The sequence below is a fragment of the Cyprinodon tularosa genome, unplaced genomic scaffold, assembly GCF_016077235.1.
Source record: "Cyprinodon tularosa strain WSP-4 unplaced genomic scaffold, ASM1607723v1 ctg26, whole genome shotgun sequence".
Lineage (NCBI taxonomy): Eukaryota > Metazoa > Chordata > Actinopteri > Cyprinodontiformes > Cyprinodontidae > Cyprinodon > Cyprinodon tularosa.
The window spans coordinates 2,666,531-2,686,123 of record NW_024038961.1 but is presented as its reverse complement, the minus strand read 5'-3'; the positions used below and the strand labels follow the sequence as shown (position 1 = coordinate 2,686,123).

The 19,593-nt window shown below is 36.5% G+C and overlaps 1 protein-coding gene across 6 annotated transcripts in view; it reads right to left on the bottom strand.

The window, feature by feature from the left end:
* The window catches only part of elmo1 (engulfment and cell motility 1 (ced-12 homolog, C. elegans)), a 130,455-nt gene that overhangs the window by 34,259 nt on the left and 76,603 nt on the right, over positions 1 to 19,593 (bottom strand). For all 6 annotated transcript variants that reach the window (XM_038288665.1, XM_038288669.1, XM_038288668.1 and 3 more), the window contains one exon: positions 4,484 to 4,620. In XM_038288665.1, the coding sequence (XP_038144593.1) occupies positions 4,484 to 4,620 (137 nt within the window). The remainder of the gene's footprint in view (positions 1 to 4,483; positions 4,621 to 19,593) is intronic.

Below are 19,593 nucleotides of genomic sequence, written 5' to 3'. Positions count from 1 at the left end.
ACTTATGTTGATCTCTGAGCTTATGCACTGATTGGACCCACGCCATAACCAGCGACACCAATAGTGATGCAGCAAGCAGAATCACATGAGAAATATATGTGTTTGTGTGTGTGCAAGTGTGTGTGTTTAGTTGTAGTGGAAGAGAGGGATGAGAAGAAGGGGGGAGACGAGAGGGAGGAGGAATGGAGGGGGGGTGTGCGAGTGGCTGCAAGCCGCTACATCACTAAGGCATTTTTTTCAAGGTCTCAAGAAGAGAGATGAAGGCTCCCTCCTTCCTTCTTTTGGGGACAAGGAGGAGGATGAGAGGAGGTTGTGGGCTCAGACGTTTGGATGAAGGGACGGCAGGCAGTCTTACAAGTCTCCGATAGGCACTCTCGAGCCGAAACAAAGTGTACACGCATGCAGAGCGCACGCAAAAACAACGTCTCCATTTTACCTAAAACAGAGGCAGGGGCATGTGCTCCGCTGCCGACGTAATTGGACGAGGTTGCTATGGAAACAGGGGAAACGGCTGCTGACAGACAAAGCAGTGCCTTGGGAGCATCATAGCTGCCTCCATTAAACACGCCACATACACAAACATGAGCACACCTCGTCCTGTATGGAAAACTACATTAAAACAGAAGAAAAAATAATTAACCAATTAAATAAATCTTTTAAATCACTAAATGGGCATTTTTAGTGTGTGCAGAGTTCAGAGTCAATTAGCCATTGAGACCAAGGAAGTGAAATGGCAACCGGATCTCGAGAAATAGACATATATTTGTAGTGTATACCAACCCTAATAAAAACTCAAGTGCTTTAGTATTCCACACATCAGTCCTGTCAGCAGCAAATGTTGAAGCTGCAGGGAAGCCATACAGATTAGAAAATGGATGCCCTCTGAATTATCCTTGATCCCCCTTATTATCCACCCACATTAGGATGCATATTCTCTCTGAAGAGCACATTTCCTCCTATAATGTGTCAAAGCCACATTTTAAATTCCAGAATTCATTCAAATGTGCATTCAAGCTTTAAAGCTGACAGTTTTCACCATACTAATTCAGTCCCGATAACAAGAAAACCACAGTTCTTTAATTGACTACAACTACCTGCACAGACAGGAAAAAACTGAAATACTACAACTCAACAAGTTGAAATAATTAAAGCTAAATGCAAAAAAAAGGATACAATCCTTTATTGATATGCAAAGTTGCTTCCTTTAACAAACAGTAATAAATCAGAATTTCACAGTCAATGTAACCTGAGGCTGAACAAACTTGACACTTAGCATTAATCTCTGCATGCATCATTTAGCTAATACCTTACGACTAAAATGTCTTCATATCAACACGGTATTCTGATATCTAAACTTTTAAGGTAAGGGCAAAGAGGAGCAAAAAAAAGAGGCTGCAGAGGTATGTCAAGCCACCCATTTGTTTTACTTGCTTGCAGGCTTCTACAGTGCCCTAGTTAGACATTTCTTCACACTACTTCATCATTTTGCTACAGGAGTTCAAAAAACATTACTTGTAAAACCTTTTGGTAACTAATGGTCCTTTTGTCCTAAAAGTAGCAGAAGTTCTTAAAGATGGCTAGTGTTGTGCAGGCAACAGAAACACTTGCCAACACAGCCAGTAGTTTCAGTAGTGAACAGTTAATATTCTTACTAGTCAACTACTGTGAATTCATTTAGTAGACTGGTAAAAAATAACAAACTATTTATAGTGTGTGGTAAGATGTTTGTGAAAATATTAGAGATCCTTAATATTAACCATAGATTTTGCCAACAGGTTTTTACCTACATACTGGTTATAGATTTGGTCATGCTTGTTTAATACTAAGCTGAAATAATGTAAAAAGCTTTCAATAAAAGTACTTACCTATTGTGAAAAAGTTTGAGGTGGCTTTTAAATGCAAAAATCGGCAGTTATATAATACTATTATCATCATCGTTAAGATTAAAATGACAAAGAGACAACTGACACATAAATTCTGTTGATTGATTTACTTTTAAATGAGGGCGACAGTGGCGTTGGATGTAGGATTTTGCCCTGAAATTGAAGGATTGACGGTTCAAGCCCCGACTCCGACTTTCAGTGTCGTTGTGTCCTTGGGCAAGACACTTCACCTGCATTGTCTACTGATGTTGGCCAGAGGGCCCGGTGTTGCAAGTGTACGGCAGCCCCGCTTCTGTCAGTGAGCCCCAGGGCAGCTGTGGCTACAATGTAGCTTACCACCATCAGTGTGTGAGTGTGTGCTTGTCCGGTGTCCAGTCTATGGTCACCCGGTCAGGTTCGGTCATTCCGTCCCCCCCGCTGGCTCCCTGCCCTTGTCCCTTGTCCGGACCAGCCTGGAGCCAACAGCTCGGTTCAAATGCCCAATATGTTTCGACTACGTGCTGCACTGTAGTCGACCAAAATCCCGCACGATCTTGGAATTTCCCCCCAGACATTTTAGGAAATCTTCGGGAAAAGGAAGACGTCTGGTCACCCTACCATATCAACAATTTGATGTTTCTGTGAGTGAGTGCTTGTTGCTATGATGCGTCTTTGCTCATCAGCTTTGCACGTTGTAAACCAACCAATCAGAGCACAGTTCATCTAAATATTCATGAGCATACCATAAAAGGAAGAAACCTGTTGTTTCATTCTAGGGCTTTCAACCAGTCTTGCATTAGGGCTCATAGAACAGCACATATGCCATTTTCAGCCCAACCAATGTTACACATCCTATTCAGAAACCTTAAGGACCAGCACCAAATACCCTATATAATCATTCTTTGACCCCTTTAAACTATAATGTCCGATTTAGCAGTAATAGCTTTACCCTTTGCTTTAATCAATGCTTGTAGGAATCGAGCCAGAAATTACCTGTGATTTTTGTTATCAAATAGCGTACTAGAATAGCATATTGTGATTTTTGAGAGCTGTGTGAATATCTAACATGATGAGGCTCTTTGAAACATGTTTAAACACCTCTTGTCCTTTCCTTTGGCGCTTGCAATCCATTTACAACACATGATAATGTAAGTGGGAGGTGTTCATGTAACATTCATTCATTTTGTAATAGAATGTTATTTTTGCTCTTTCAGTAGTTCTAATTTTATACTTAAAGGCTTTTTATGTCATTCTCCATATTAAGTTCTTTAGGCTTTAAATTTTATAAAGAAAGGATTTATGGCCTGGTATGTTATATAAGTTTTTTCCTTTATGCGGCAAGCCAGATGTCAATTTTGACCTCAGTTATTTGTCGTAAAGGATGTTGTAAATACTGAGGGGAAAAACTAAAGTGAGGATTCAGATTAAGGAATGTTATAATATTTCTGGATTGAATTATTGCATTATAGGTTTTCTATTGCAATAATCATACTAATTAAGGTCAATAAGATTTATAGCATTTAATTTTTACTTCAACAACTTTATTTAAAATGCAGTGACGGAGGATTTGATAGAGATTAAACGCACTACTTACATAAATTCAAATATTTGACACCATAGGACAATCCCAATTTGTATAACAAATGAGGGAAAATGCCCATAACATCTGCTGCTTCCTACAACCGATGCCCAATTGACTACAAGACGTACAATATCTGTCATGAACACCTAATTACTGTCACCATCTGGCCATTGACATAGACAATTCCTGTGTGAATGGACTCACCCTTAGCCAGGATGCAGGTTTTCTATATTCATGTAAACTCCTGCTAGTGCATGCCAGTGCAATCACATGGCTGCACACCTTAACTTCTAATGGACTATGAAAGAAGGAGCCCATTACCCTCCAAAAAACAAAACACAAAGGATAAACAGCAGTGTGCCAAAGAGGATGTAGACAAAGACGAGGACTTATGGAATTCTGTTTTTTAAGCAGATGAGTCTATATTCTATATATAAAAACTATTCAGGCATTTTAGCAGAGGACCTGTTTTGCATAAACCAAAGCCAGCATTCCAGGAAAAGGGAGAGGTGTTGTTATTTTTGGATGAATGTCTGTAGCAGGATCTGACCGACTACCCATTATTTGATTCCTACCAGAAAAATATGAGAAGATTTAAAAAACAATGAAAGTAAAACAGGACTCTATAACATGAAAGTGACCATAAACGTATGTTTGAGTAAAATCTCCAACCTTGATCTCATGAAAAATTGCTGCAAACAAACTTTATATGCAAGAACCTCCTCATTCATCTCAAAGCTAATGAGGGGTCATCTCAATAACAATATTATGAGGATTAGCCATTAGAGGTTAGGGTGTAATTCTCATTAATTTTGTTTGAACAGTAAAACGATGCAAATTTTGGCACTTTTTACTACTTCATTTTTAAAGGATCGCAAATGAAAATGACTAGGCATCAACCTTTGAACATTTATTTTCAAATGACTGAAAATTCTACCTGGTGTCCAACCTTAGCACATGACTGTGGGCACAGCTGCTGTTGCCTGTTGGCTGAAACAAAACCCAAACCCGATCCCATCAGTAAACTTATGTAGCCTACCTTGTTAAAGTCTTCACTGGTGGCTCTCATTTCCTTCCAGGTCTTGTTGAGCAGCTGGATGCAGATGCAGAAGAATTCTTCAAAAGACCGATCGTGGGTGAAGAACATGGGGTGGAAGTCATGACAGTTTTCACTGGCTGTGGACATAAAAGGGACAAATGATCAATATAGTGTTGTGATCTCCTGATCTAGATTTTTGGTTATGTCGAAGTTTTCACTTCGGGTTTTCAGTTTGATTTAAGTCATTCTGTAGTGATGTCAGGATCGAGTCATTTTGCTCGACACAGCTTCGACCTTTTTGAAGCAGAAGTGTAGCTGAGAAATGTTTCAAACGCACCCCAGTCACGTAACCGTTGCGAGCCAGGCCTTGTTTCGTCACAATTCATATCAAGCTTCCAAGTTAATTCCAGAAATCTGGGTTTTTCAATACTACTGAAGTATTCAAATGCATCAGAATTGCAAGTTTTTCCTATTAACAGTTTTATTTAAAGGCATGAAAAGAAAAGGTTTGTGGAGGGTCTTCGCAAATTTTTGAAAAGACCCACCCTCTCCACTTAAAGAAATAAAAAATGCACATGCACAACCCTGTACAAGCTCATGAGAGGGAACGCCCATTTCCCGTCATGCATGCTCTGTTTATAAGTTGCTGTTTTCATCTCTCATACAAGCTTAAGAATACTATACTCACCACTAGGGGCGAGTATTGGCATGGGTATTACGATACAATATGTGTCACGATACTTGGGTCACGATACGACATTATCACACTATTGCAATATCACCATATATTTCTATATTTTTTCTGCTATCAAAATTGTGAGTTCACTTCTAGTGTTTCTAGAATTTCAACAGACCTTTCCATGTCTAAATTATATTAAACTGTAAGACGACAGTTTAATCTGAAATGTTCTGCTGTGTGAAGAGAGAGGGCACAAAACACAACAAACAATTATATCTAACCCACCCTCCAAAAAAAAAATTCAGACCAGTGGTCATACCATTATCCTCTTACACTGTATAGTTTTTTTTTTTTTTTTTTTTAAAGCGGTACGGAGCATAGAGCAACATAGTGCTTCCTCTCTCCCATCTATATCTGTGCAAAGGAAACCAGCTGACAAAAAGCAAACACTTTATACCTCTTTCTTTCTTACAAGGAGAATTGGATCTGTTTAAAAAAATATTGTCATGGAGCAAAAACTATAGGAGCATCTCTGATCACTAATATTAGTAGCATTATTTCAGCAGCAAAAACATTAAGGAAAGCAAAAACATTTTGGTGTGAAAATTATTACTTAATATTAGGTATTTTTTACTCAAAATAATCCAAACATCCTACAGCCCCACACATATAAAAAAAAAAATAAGACAGCTCCATGTCTGGTTATAATAACAAGCTACAAAATAACTTAAAATAAGTAAAATATCTTGTTTTGAGTATGTTTATATTTTAAATTAAATTGCTGAGTGATATAAAATACGGTAAACTGATTTTATAACAATAAAAGGAAGCAAATTTGCTCTTTAAAGAGACTATAAAAATAAATTCAACAAAGAATCCTAATCGAAATGAGACCATAACAGAAATTGTACATACTGCTAAATACAAAATGCACCCCCCCACACACACAAATTGAGACCAGAAAGTAGTTCAGACTAATCAAAGTTTAATATAATTCTTATTTCCAAACCTAAACCTCTGTTTATTCCCTTTATCAGAAGTGCAGTAAGCCATTTTAATCCCAGTATTTGTGTGGTAGCGTATTTGATATGAATGTTAGATGGAAATAGAGGAGACTGGGCTCTTGAGTTCCCAAACTGTATTAAGCCAAAGGTACAATAACAAGCCTTGACATTCATTCGAACTGCATTCGCCTCCCTCTCGCCTTGCAGAGACGAGTGGCAGCTGAGAGCCAAAGGTTGGTTCATTTAAAGAGTTTCAGAGTGGAGCAGCAGGGGTACCGGCCACCGCGAGGAGCCATGAAATTAGATGGAAAGGGTCATGCAGCAATTGAGACTTCACAGTGTAACGAGTGATGCCATCAGCCCACAAGCACAGAGACCCGGACCTTGATTTCAAGTGATGGATGGACAATTAAGTGGAGGACATGGTGAAGATTGGGGTGGGACGTGATACCAAAGTCGGCAGTCGATTGAAAAAGTAATCGAGCGAAGCTAAAAGAGATGCTGGCAACCTGCTTTGCCAACAAAGTTTCACTCATGAGTAAAAAACAAAACAAAAAAAACATAAAAGAAATGGAAAAGTAAGTATATCAAAACAAACCAGGATAAATATCCTGTTTTGGCAGAATGACAAAACCCATTAGGCAGGTTGACTCTGAGTTTACAAGGCTGTGTATGGATAGAACCAACAGAGCCCTGAGGTGGCAAGGTGAAGGGAATGACATGTCAAGGCTCATTTGAAAGATGCAGACAGCAAGCCGTCTCAAGAGACACTGCAGAAATTTCTCCCCTGCAGACAGTTTATTGCCTCTTTCAAAGCTAAGCAGGAGTCCAAACAGAAGGGCTGAGACAAGAAACAGGGTGAAACAGTGTTCTTTATAGAAAACTGTTAATTCAAAAGAACGGGTTCACTGCCTTTAGAGTATATAATATAACCTTCCAGGGTTGCAGAAACAGCAGGCACAGCTCGGTTAACTCCACCTTTTTTCTTTTTACTTTATGAATGTTTTGGCAAATCAGAATCCTTTATACAAGCTGCCAACTACAGTTAAAAAGCTAAGAGGTAAGTGCACATTAAAATCAAAGGTAAAAAAAAAGTCTAACATGACAAGCATTTTGAGAAAATGTAACAATAAGCAAATCAAAATAATGAGGATTATATAAATAGGACACCTTCAAACTATTTGATTCAGTGTGACACTTTAATTTAGCTATGTCCGTTATTCACAAACACATTTCTTATTCCAGTCTAAATTCTTTAAATCTCTCCCTTGAGTAGTAGGAGAGCATTTGATATTAGCAACAACAAACTGCAGCTACTGTATAACATCATCACAACTAGCACTAGGATCAACCACACCTTCTCACTGACATCATTTCTGTTAGTACGAGTGAGGAGCTCAAATATCTCCTTGTTAGAAACTTTAAGGCAACTTTAAGGCAAAAGTTTGTGCTCCCTGAGAGAATCTAAGAATCTTTGTTAATACAGGCCCTGTTTGATCTTAAATGTAGGAATTTCACTGCTCAGTGGTGCAGTGGGTAGCACTGCTGCCTTGCCGCAAGAAGGATGCAGGTTTGATTCCCGGCCCAGGGTCTTTCTGCATGGAGTTTGCATGTTCTCCCTGAGCATGCGTGGGTTTTCGGCTTCCTCCTACAGTCCAAAACATCCAGACAGGATGCTGTAATCATTCAGAAATGTTTTTTTTATGCAAGCGGAATAAGCTAATGAGGAACACATTTTAAAAACGCCATACAAGATTATAATGCCTCAGCCATTTATTCAACAAATGAATACTTTCCAGACACATTAAGTTTATAAGTCATTCTCTCAACAATATAACCTCAAATCATATTTTGCCAATAGTCTTTCTAATTTAAAAGCAAAATGTTGTCAATGTGCAAAACCATTTTTTACCTTAATATTAGAAAGTGAAATTTGGAATCTTAATAAAAAATGCCACTGATTGAAATTTCTGTTATCCAAAAGATAAGAACAGTGTTCAGTAAAGTGTAGGTAAAGTAAAATATTTCAGAACACCACATCATGCCTCTGTACCTAAAGCAAGGGTAGGGCTTGCTGGGATAAATATTATCGCAGGGACACTAAACACTCCCTAACTTGATAGCAGTTCATACCAGCAGGGCAGGTATGAACTGTGACTCATTTAAAGTAATAATTTATTATTCTTTTTGGCAAGGCATATGGGTCTGGAGCAAACAGTCTGGATGAATGCTTAATGAACTCTAATGAGTTTGCTTTGTCCTCCATCGTCTCATCCATCTGTACAGCCAGATGTTTACTGATTCAAAGTGGGAAACTGGACACGGTGATGGTTGGTTTCAGCCATATGCTCACTTAGGTCAGCAGAACTTATTTTTATTACTAAGGGGTATTTATATATAACATTTAACTGAAAAAAAATACTTTCTTTTTGTACATAAGGGGAAATAAGAAAAAAAAACAAAACAGGATTGTACTTTTCTGAAAGAGAGAAGTATCTCGATATGACGGTCAGTCTGGAATTTTGACATGAAGGAGAGAAAATAATTTTCTGCTTAATATAAGGGTTACTTCAAGAATAAATCTGATCTCTGCTGTTAAACACATTAAATGCAACATCAAAATGTGTGTTTTATCCTTTTAAGCAACTAAAAGTATAAATATTAAGAAGAAACTACAAAGAGAACATAACCAGAGATGCAACTTTTCTGACGTTTAATTTTTTTGGTTTTTCTGTAAAGTCCGACCTCCCAAATGTAATGTTGCCCGATTATAAATGTAATTTTCTACAACCTACAAAAAATGACAAAAGGTGATGAGGTTTTTTTTTTTTGTTTTTTTTACAGGGGTTAGTAGGTGGGAATCCAACTGAAAGATTATCCTCCGTCTCTAAACTTTATCCTACCTTTTTTTTTTTTTGTTAAAGAAAACAATACTATAACATCAGCTGATTTTTTTTACAAGCAAAAGTGGGGCTAGTTCTGTCTTATATATATATATATATATATATATATATATATATATATATATATATATATATTAGTGCTGTCAAAATTATCGCGTTATTAACGCGTTAACGCGAGGCCATTTTAACGGCGATAATTTTTTTAACGTGAGATTAACGCTATGTGGTTTTATGGTACAATTTTCCAAGTACATCCCGCTGCAGCCTGCGGGAAGGCGGGGCTATTTTCCCCCAGTCTATGCATTTCTCATAGGCTTCAAGAGCGGAGCTCCTCAAGGAAAAAAGACGCTCATACACTGGGTGACGCTAGTGCCTTTTCTTTAAGCCCCACCACCAACAAACAAGTTGAGTGTCTGGTAACTAGTAGCAACCTGAAATACGCTGAGAAAACAGATTACTGAGGTGAAATGGAATCTGCTATGGCACTCTTGCTGTCTGTGTACGCAACAGGTCGGTATCGCGTGTGTGTGTGTGTGTGGGTGGGTGGGTGGGTGTGTCTGTGTGTGGGTGAGTGGGTGTGTGTGTGGGTGGGTGGGTGTGTGTGTGTTCTCATTTTTGTTAAGAGGCTGAAAAGTAACTTTCTAGAGCATAGACTACCTTCATCTAGTGATGTCGGTCTATTGATTTTGATGTATTGATTGAAAATTGTTCATTATTACTAGGGCTGCAACAACGAATCGATAAAAATCGACTTTTAAAAGCGTTGGCAACGAATTTCATCATCGATTAGTTGTGTCGCGCGATTATTGCGTCATCCGCCGTGCCGTCATCACTGCCTCTTGACTGAAAGAGGAAGAAAAAAAAATATGGCAGAGCGAGTCAGCGCCGCAGGAGCAGTGTTGCCAACTCAGCGACTTTTCAGACCCCTCCAGCGACTATTTTTCAAAAAAGCGACTAGCGACAAATCTGCCGACTTTTTTCGGTTTCACTGGCGGCTTTTGGAGACTCTTACGTGAAAGCATGTATCGTTCCTACTCTGCCGTGGGGCGCCTCCCCCCGCTCCCGCAGGAGTCCCTCTCAGCTGCATTCAGAGCCTCAGCGTCCAGACTGCAAATGAAGCGCGCATGCACCGGGATTGACGGCGCAGATTGATCACAATAATTAAAATAGCCTGCGCTTTGTAAAGCGAAAAAAGTGATAACATGCAACTTTTTTCAAAAGAAATTAACATGGCACGGAACCACCATGTTTGTTTGGTTTTAAAGTGGGGAAACGTAACGTTAGTTTCTCAGGTAGCTCATCTGATGCTTTCCTTACCGTGTTAGTAGGTTACAGACAGTGATAAGGTTGGCTACTTATTTTACTTTTAATTTCATTTGAATTAGCTTAAGCAGCGTTTACATTTACTTTATAAATAAATTAACTTGCAAATTATGAGGGCAAGGCTTTTAAAGTTTAAATCTTCTGGCAAAGATAAAGTAAAGAAGATCCTGCAATTTATGGAAGTAAAGCAGAATAAAATCCAGCAAGATCAGTAATATGTCAATTAATTATCTGCCACATTCCCATGTAAATATCTGTCTTTGGAGGATGTGTTTTTTTAGCACCCCTAGTTCTCTCATTTTTATTCCAAATACAATTTATAATTTGAATCACAGGGCTATTTTTATCTCTATGGTTCAGTATTTTCTCAAGTAGCAACTTTAACTGCTATACTTTCCTGTCTTAAAAGGCAGAACTCTTCTAGTCTAAAAAAAACTTATTTGTTGAAATGGGGGGGCCTATTGTTTGAACCCCTTAGAGGCTTTTAAAAACAAAAATGTCTTTTTTTGCGCTTTATGAAACAAAGTAGCCTATATTTTGTGGATGTACAGCTACATTTCTCATGTAAGTTTGTGTAGTTTTAACACAAAAATGTATTTTTCATATTGCACCAGTACAGTTAATGAGCAACCTGTACTTGTGTGCTTGTTTGTTCTGTCTAAAATGTTTATTTTGGAATAAAGAGGTTAATATAAAAAATATTTTTTGTCTGATTCATCGATTAATCGAAAAAATAATCGTCCGATTCATCGATTTTTAAAATAATCGTTAGTTGCAGCCCTAATTATTACCTTGGTTATATAACATCTAATGTTAACTCTACTAAATTTTATAGCAGTAGGGTAAAATGCTTGTCTTTGTTCAAAAGACTGTATTAACTGTAAAGACTGTCTTTTACATCAGCCTGTTTTCAGGGCCTTTCTTTTGGCTACATATTTGTTATTTTTTGCTACATGCCTCCCCATCTTCTTGCCATATGTTTCTATGGCATAAATCAGTATCTGTGACCTGTTTTCATTTTAAAAAAAGAACATTGGCACAAACCTAGCCTGTATGTATTTTTTTGTATGTCATCGAGAGTATTTAAATGATTTTCAATCAGGAAAAAAATGTGCGATTAAAATGCGATTAATCGCGAGTTAACTCAGGCATTGATGCGATTAATCGCGATTAAAAAATTTAATCGATTGACAGCACTAATATATATATATATATATATATATATATATATATATATATATATATATATGAAATTTTTTAAATGACCAGCAATCAGAGCTTTTTGAAGGAAAACTACCCATTCTGAACTATGATTAAGCACTTTTGCAGTTGCGTGACTGTGTATCAAATGGGAACATAAGAGGCACATGTGGGATGAATGCCACTCTGACATCTGTCAAGGTCCACTGTGTATTTGTGACCGTGTGGGTGTGTGCGCAGAGTGGGTGAGACAACCCTCAGAGTCACCTTGCAGCCATGCCAAAGGAGAGACATAATATTAAATATAAAAGACATAATTACAAAACCAGCATGGATTCATGTCCAACCGATACAACAGTAGTGTGTCTCTGCACGTCAGCTAAGCAGCGTCAGCACAATGGTTTCTGCTTCAGTCACTGTCTGTAGACATGGAAGCCAAGGAATTGGGTACATTGCATGACTTCGCAGCCTGGCTGAGTGCTTGTCAAGCTGCAGCAAGAAACAGGGCAGCATCACTAAGCAGGCATGAAATATTTATACATAGCTTTATAATGAGTAGAATAGGAACTGAACAGGGCTTTACAGGCTCTTTGTACTTTTCAGTCTCTGCTCTGGAATACTCCATGTCTCCACAAGTAAATCCACGAGAGAAGCATTTAGCTCTGAAATAAGTCTGATGTATTCATACAGAGTGTAAACTGAGACTGGAAAAAGATTTTAACTTATTAATAAGGTATCTGACCTCCAAAGATTGACGCATAATTTAAAAATTTAAGGCCTCTGGGTTTTTAAGGATAAGCTCTATGAAGTGTGAAATGCTAATGATAAAGATTTCATGCGACACATAACTCACCAGAGAGGCAGACATGAGCATTTCCGCTTTAGCTAATGATAATGAAACAAGGCATAAAGAGGTCAGCGGTCACAGTTTTTGCTTTAGAATAATAGATCAACAAAAAGAAATGGCAAGAACCGTGTTAAGATCTATATATATATATATATATATATATATATATATATATATATATATATATATATATATATATATATATATATATATATAAAATAACACACATATACTCTTTCATGACAGACAGTGATTTAATTACAACATTTATCTCTGTTAATTCGGTTGATTACGGCCTAAAGCTAATGAAAAATACTATATTTTTTTAAAAGACCTCAATATTACATAACCAACCAACACAACACAAACAAAAAGGGCTTTTAAAAAAAGAAAAATAGGCCTGGTGATGAATCTGCTCATGTACTGTACAGCTTTTAGATGTAATACGAATTAGGAACAAGTTAATGCATCTATCTAGCACGTTGGCAATCAAACTATGCTTCTAAGGATTTGGTAATAAAGGCCAGGTGATATCGACCTGCAGGTGATATTCATCATTAGCCATCTCCAACTTGGCTTGATCGTACTCCACAGATTCTTTGTGTTTAAGTCAGGATAGTTGCTGACCAATAAAGTTAGATAAAACACAGTAACCAAACACCAGGAGTGAATTGGTTCCGCTAATCATGGCTGGCTGCAGAAATAGTGTGGATTCTATGCTTAACACTGCAAAAAATTGAAACTTGCCTCATTTCTTTCAAAAAATAAGTGCATTTTGTCATGTAATGAGGAGGTAGGTATGACACTTCGCCAATAGAACAAGACTATTTAATTTCAAAATAAAAAAACCCAAAACATTTGAATTGTCTTATTTTAAGTGCATATTTTTTTAATTATCTGATTTCAAGACTGAAATAATGATTCCATTGGCAAATCATCTCATTTACCTACTTAAATTAAGCAGAAATACTTAATTTAAGAATGTTATACTTATTTCTACATTGTTTTTGCAGTGCAGCACCTCTTCTTCACATAGAGACTTTGACTTAGCAAAAAAAAAGGACTATTCTAGCCCAGTTTTCCCCCTTTTTTAAGGCAAGAGACATTTGAACATTTGTTGTTCAAGAGTTACATTACACAAAGAAGGAATCTTATGGTTGTTTCCAAAGTCCTGAATAAATCAGAAAGCAAACACCCCAGAAACTACCTCAGTTCAGGCCTTGTAAGTCTACAACAAATTCTCAAACAGCCTTAGCTCCCTAATCTTTTAGAGGCAGCAGTGATCTCTGTCATTGTGCCTTACTTTTTAATCAACAACAACAAAAAAACATATTACAAACATTATGTATGATAGTGATTACTTAGTCCTCTTTGGACCTGAAATTATTTTTCCACAAAGGGAATATTGTTGCATTAAATTATTCTGCTGACAGATCATATAATTGGAAGCCTAAATATGCCAAATATCTTGTGCATCACATACCATATAAACATTTCTTTCTGTAAGAAGACAGTAATAGTATTGCCATCACTAGTATCAGTAAGCCTGTTTACTCATGCATCCATCAACATGACAGTTTCTGCAGCCTAAAGTCGTGCCTCAGTGAAGTCTAACATTCATATCGCATTCTGAGTGCGACTCGTATCTAATCTCTATTAGCATTAAATTTTTTTTGTTGCTGCACTTTTTCACCTAGTTTTAGACTTTTCTTCTTCTTGCATTTCACTTCTCTCCAAGGCATTGCTTTCTCATTCGGCTTCATCGCTTCTTCCATAGACAGTACATATATCAAATGAATTTCGTAAGGTCATAGAATGTAGCTAGGCTGCTTTGTGAAAGAGGAGGAACAATGAGTATTAGAGTGACAGATGGAATGAAAGTAGAGGAGCATTTAAGAAAAACATCAGATCTCTACATTGACACCTCCATTAATTTGATCTGCACACTTTCATCTCTTTCTGTCTTTTTTTTGCTAGACACAGAAATTCTTGTGTGCTTTGAGTATTTCTGTTGAGTCCCCAACGCACACCACCGATATTTCATATACCAAACACATCTCACACTTTAATACATCAGATTCGGGGGATCCAGAGTACTCTGTATTAAATCTCATTTCCGCAAAACCTGCAAGAAATTCTTCAGATGTTTTGACTCATTCTAATGCATAAACAATCTGTCCCCAGTCTGCCCAAATGCAAATGCAGAATTGTTTGAGCATAAAATAAAACAAACAAGGAAACCTCCAGATAAAGTGCACATACACACGTGCTCAGCTTAAAGAACAGTATATGCACTAAGTGGGCGCAAAAATAAAAAAGCTGAAGTTGACTGAAAAATGTGTTGCGCTCAAAGGACACCAGCAAACTCACAATCCAAGGAGGAGGAAATATACTTTCCACTTTCCCTCACTGAGTTCATTTTACTGTTCAAAGATGTAATCTCCATGCAAATTATTTAGTCAGTGCAAAGATTAAGGGATATCAAAAGCTTATAAAAAATGTATGGTTTTAAAATATCCCAACATCCCAAATATCTAGTTTTCATGTGAAACCAGAGAAATTGCAAGTTTCTTTGTGCTCTACAGATCATATATTAATACAGCTCCGCACCTCCCCCACCTGTTTGTGCACAGTGGCATTCAGGTGTCTAAAATCAAAAGCTCAAAATATATCCATGCTTACAAAAAATAGATACTTGCAAAAATATGAAGAGCCACAGAAGAAAATATTTTTTCTTTTGGCTTACCAGAGCAAACACCCTGACCAATTCCCCAACCAGTATCATCTGGCTGTATATATCCACATTACACAAACAATTAATGGAAAATTAACATATACAGCTTTCTTTTTTTATTAGCTCCAGCAATGATTCCCGTTTTCTTTTGTCTAAAACAAGTTCCATCACAATAAATATTACATTTTCAGATAGCATTGCCTTAATAGAAACAGTAATATATATCATATATGTATATCTTTTTCTCACTGAGTGCCCAATTAGGTTATAGAAATGTAACTTTGATTTATTACTCATCAAAGTAAGGAGTAAAAGGTCATCAACATTAAGAAAGTCTCCAAAGCATGCAAGAATTAATGCACAGGTTATGTAAAATATTTTCTGCTAGTACAAAAAAAGCTAGAAAATGATAAGATTGTGTAAAGAGGCACACAAATGATGGGGATGCTCAGCTTTCATCAGAGGAAAACCAATGAGCCTTGACAGTAACAGATTTTTTTGTTTGTTTTCTGAAATGAAAAGGTTCTTGAACTAAGTCTAATGATTTACATCAACTCTTTATATATGAAGTTTTACAATATGCAGTTAAGAAAGTCGTTTTCAACACTTCGTTGAATCTGTTGAAATTTCTGATTGCTCTGTCACTTTTAAAGGTCGAATACATTTAAATTTGTTGGAAACATGTGGCTAATTTTCCAACTTTTCCACCAGGAAGAAAGAAACATATCCCAATGGACTTGTTTAAAACAACCCCACGTTAAAAAAAGGTTTGGAGCTTGACTAAATATTTTGTAACTGACCTTATGGACAATCTCTTAGATTTGCAGAGAATATTTTAAGATCTGATTAAATGCTAGAGGACAAGTGGAAAAGGTTAAACTGGTGCATTATTCAGTAGGCATGCCTCTTACTGAGCTTAGAGAAGTACTTCACTTGTAATTACAAATTAAAAATAACATGGAAGTGTGAAAAATAAAATGTGGACCACCAAATAGACTGACCGGGCAAACAATAACAACCATTAGACAAAATAGTTTACAAAATATACACTGAAAATCTACTATGAATTATTTTATGTTGGTTTTTATCCCTGTCTACCTAAAAAGGACTCCATGATCAGACAAAAAAGGACATTTTCACTCCGAGTCTGCATGAATAAAGTGTTTGAAGTGAGTTTGAGAAAAAATCAAACGGATCTCAGATCTGACAAAGCGGGCCAGTCCAAGCAATATTCTAATCTTATCAGTGAGGGACTTTTCAGTGGATATATTTATGCGAGTGTAGGAGGGTGTGAGAGAAGGTTTGATGTTGCTGGGAAAATAAAAAAATAAAAACCTAATTACAGAGAGGGTTTTCAGCACAGTGAGTTTGGACTGAGTCATCTTATGGCTTTAGACACAGTCCACACCTGTTTCTGAGAAACACCTGGTTTAATAAGTACCAAAAGCATCTCTGCTTCATTCTTCATCCTTACTAGTTAGCAAGTATCCAAACCAGAAACCCAATAATCTGACTCAGTAGGACTGAGTTTGAATCGAATTCAGAAGCACTCGTCTAGGATTATAAAGCAAATACTGGAAAGAAATGAAAAAAATTAAGTGTTAAAGAATCTGGAGTGCTGAAGAGATTCTTTTAATGTTCTTTTAATTTATAGGTTATATCCTATCTTTACTTCTGTGGACTCCAAAGTCTTTGTCACTGAGGTTTCAATCATCAATTCAAAAGTATGTTAGGTTCAAAAATGTATACCGTATATATATATATATATATATATATATATATATATATATATATATATATATATATATAAATATATAAATATTTAAAAAAATGTTTTTGGATTAACAATATGCTAAGCATACAATATCTTAAATAAAGAAATAAATTGTCTCAGTTTTAGGTTAGAAAGGAGTGTGTTAACTATAGTAGATCCACTGTTTAGAAAGGCAATTCCTTGGTAAACAATTGTATGTATGATTATGGTAATTATACATAATGTTTGTATATGTTAAATTTGTCATTTATTAGTTCATCTGAACAAAGTCCTTAATTAATTCTTTCCTTTATTATCTTGCCCTTTTAAAGGAAATTCACCAATGTGAAAATATTTTGGGCTCATTAAACAAAAAAGGCAATAAGTAAAAGTTTGAGATAGTCTTTTTTAATACATTTGCTGTATTTAGCAATACACTACAACTAAATTAAAATTAGGCTTACTTAAATGTTTGAAACAAAGTCACCAGATATATACTAACAACTGAATAAAAGAGAATCTTAGCAGAGTGGTCACTAAAAGATATATAGTTTATGTCCTTCAATTCATTTTTCAGTGTAGGAAGATTCTAATTTGTCGGTAATGATTTTATAATATTGGACATGAGAAACAAGGCTTTGAAACATGCCATATTAATGCTAGAGGAAAACAAAATGGTGTCATACTCATCAAAAGTCTATCAAAAATACCAAAATTTCAGAAAAAATGAAACATAAATGAGAAATCTGTTGAATTATTTGAATGTAAAAGGGGTAAAATGTGGCACCAGTAATTTTGTCACCACAACTCTTTCTAAAAGTAGATAAAAGTGGATTTATTTTAAAACTTTCTCACACCTCTTTATTAGCAGAGCCAATAAACCTTGAGTAAGCTGCACAGAAGTTAAAATCCAACATCTTTTCTTTTCAAGGCTTTTTTTTCCTCAAGTTTGGTCTTGATCCCCTTGGGCCTCACAAGGAAAGGTCACCATAAATCAATACAAAGTTAGCCTGACAGATGGGTTTATTCTTACAAGGAAACATCTCTATCCTGATAAAAGTGTCTTCTACAGAATGGAAACATGCTCTGTGTAACAGGGACAAGGAAGTCACGGCATGGTGTCGAATGCAAAACAAATAATGTCAAGTAGAGACCTTGACCTTCATCGTAGATCTCGATTCACCCAAATACCAAAGCGAGAATATAGATTAACATGTAAGAAACATCCTCTTTATTTGAACTTTACCTTTGATTATTTGATTTCCATCTAGTGGAAAATCTACCGTGAAGATGCTGTTCAGCAATTAATAAAGAAACCTGCATTCATAATCATAATGTCTGCAGTTATTGTACGTACACAGTACCGTACATTTAGCATTAAAGTAACACTTTAAGAGTTCATTTTAACACCAATCCATGTGCATTTGGTCCCACTCTGAGTTAGTGTTAAAATAACTCTCAACATAGCATATATCTCACTCTAGTAGTTGTTGTAATAAATCTAAAAGAGTCAATGTACTTTGACATTGCATATTTAACACTGGAATTTACTGTGTATATAGGAGAGAATTAAAGAGAATTAAAGGTATGTTTATAATGCTACTTAAACGTCTGGACTTTTTCATGTCCTTCATTCCTACCATGCTTGCTTTTAAAAGTATTTGATATTTAAAAATCTAAAGACATGATCCAATCAGTTCCACAGTGTTAAATATGTTGTCTCAAAGTACATTGGCTCCTTTAGCATTAACTGGAGTAAGATTTACACTATATAGAGAGTTTATTTAACACTAATCCAGAGCGGGACAAAATGCACTCAGATTGCACCCAAATTTAACTCTAAAAATGTTACTTTGACGCTGCAAAATTTTCTCCCAGTCCTTCCGTCAGACCTGACAGCATCGTTGTGTTTGAGTACAGGATCTGCTCCATCTTTGGCCTTCAAGTGTGAATATACATATCCGTTTCTGTCCATGCCCCGACCGGCCCCGCTCCACCAACCCTAACTCTCCATCTCAGCTTCGAGGAGGCACATTGTGAATCACCAAGCAGGGCCATTACTCACCATGTCTGACCCTTTCAAAATAACTTCATAAATATTCCATGGGCCGACGTAAACCCTAGAGTTGGAGAAGATGGGCTCGGTGAGTTGCAGATTCGATTAAGCCCCATGTTCCAGCAGAAACACCGTGACACAATTAATCTTTCAGGGATCTGAGGCAGGGCATCAGCAAATGTGAGGAGGAAAGAGTATGATTTAATGGAAGGAGGTGAGAGAGACACCTGCAGAGTGTTCTGAATTATTTAGAGCCTCAAAGCACTTACAGCTAATTCAAATAAAAAAGCTAACCTCTTTTTTACCAAACCAAGCAATTCTTCAAATTTGAATTCTGCAGTTGTTGAGATCACACGGAAATTTAACAAACATCGTCTTATATGTTTTTGTTTCTTTTTGAAAGCAGTCAAATAGCAAAAGAGAAAGACAAATAGAAAAGAAAGACAGTGATACCACAGCAGGAGGAAAATAAATTAAGATCCAGCTCATCCAGAATCCCTCCAAGGCTCATTCTCTCATGATAGCAAAGTCAAACGTCACCAATGAGGCAGATAAACTTTGTCATTGTCAACATTTATCTGCCATTTTATTCTTCTGTCTTATTCTCAGTT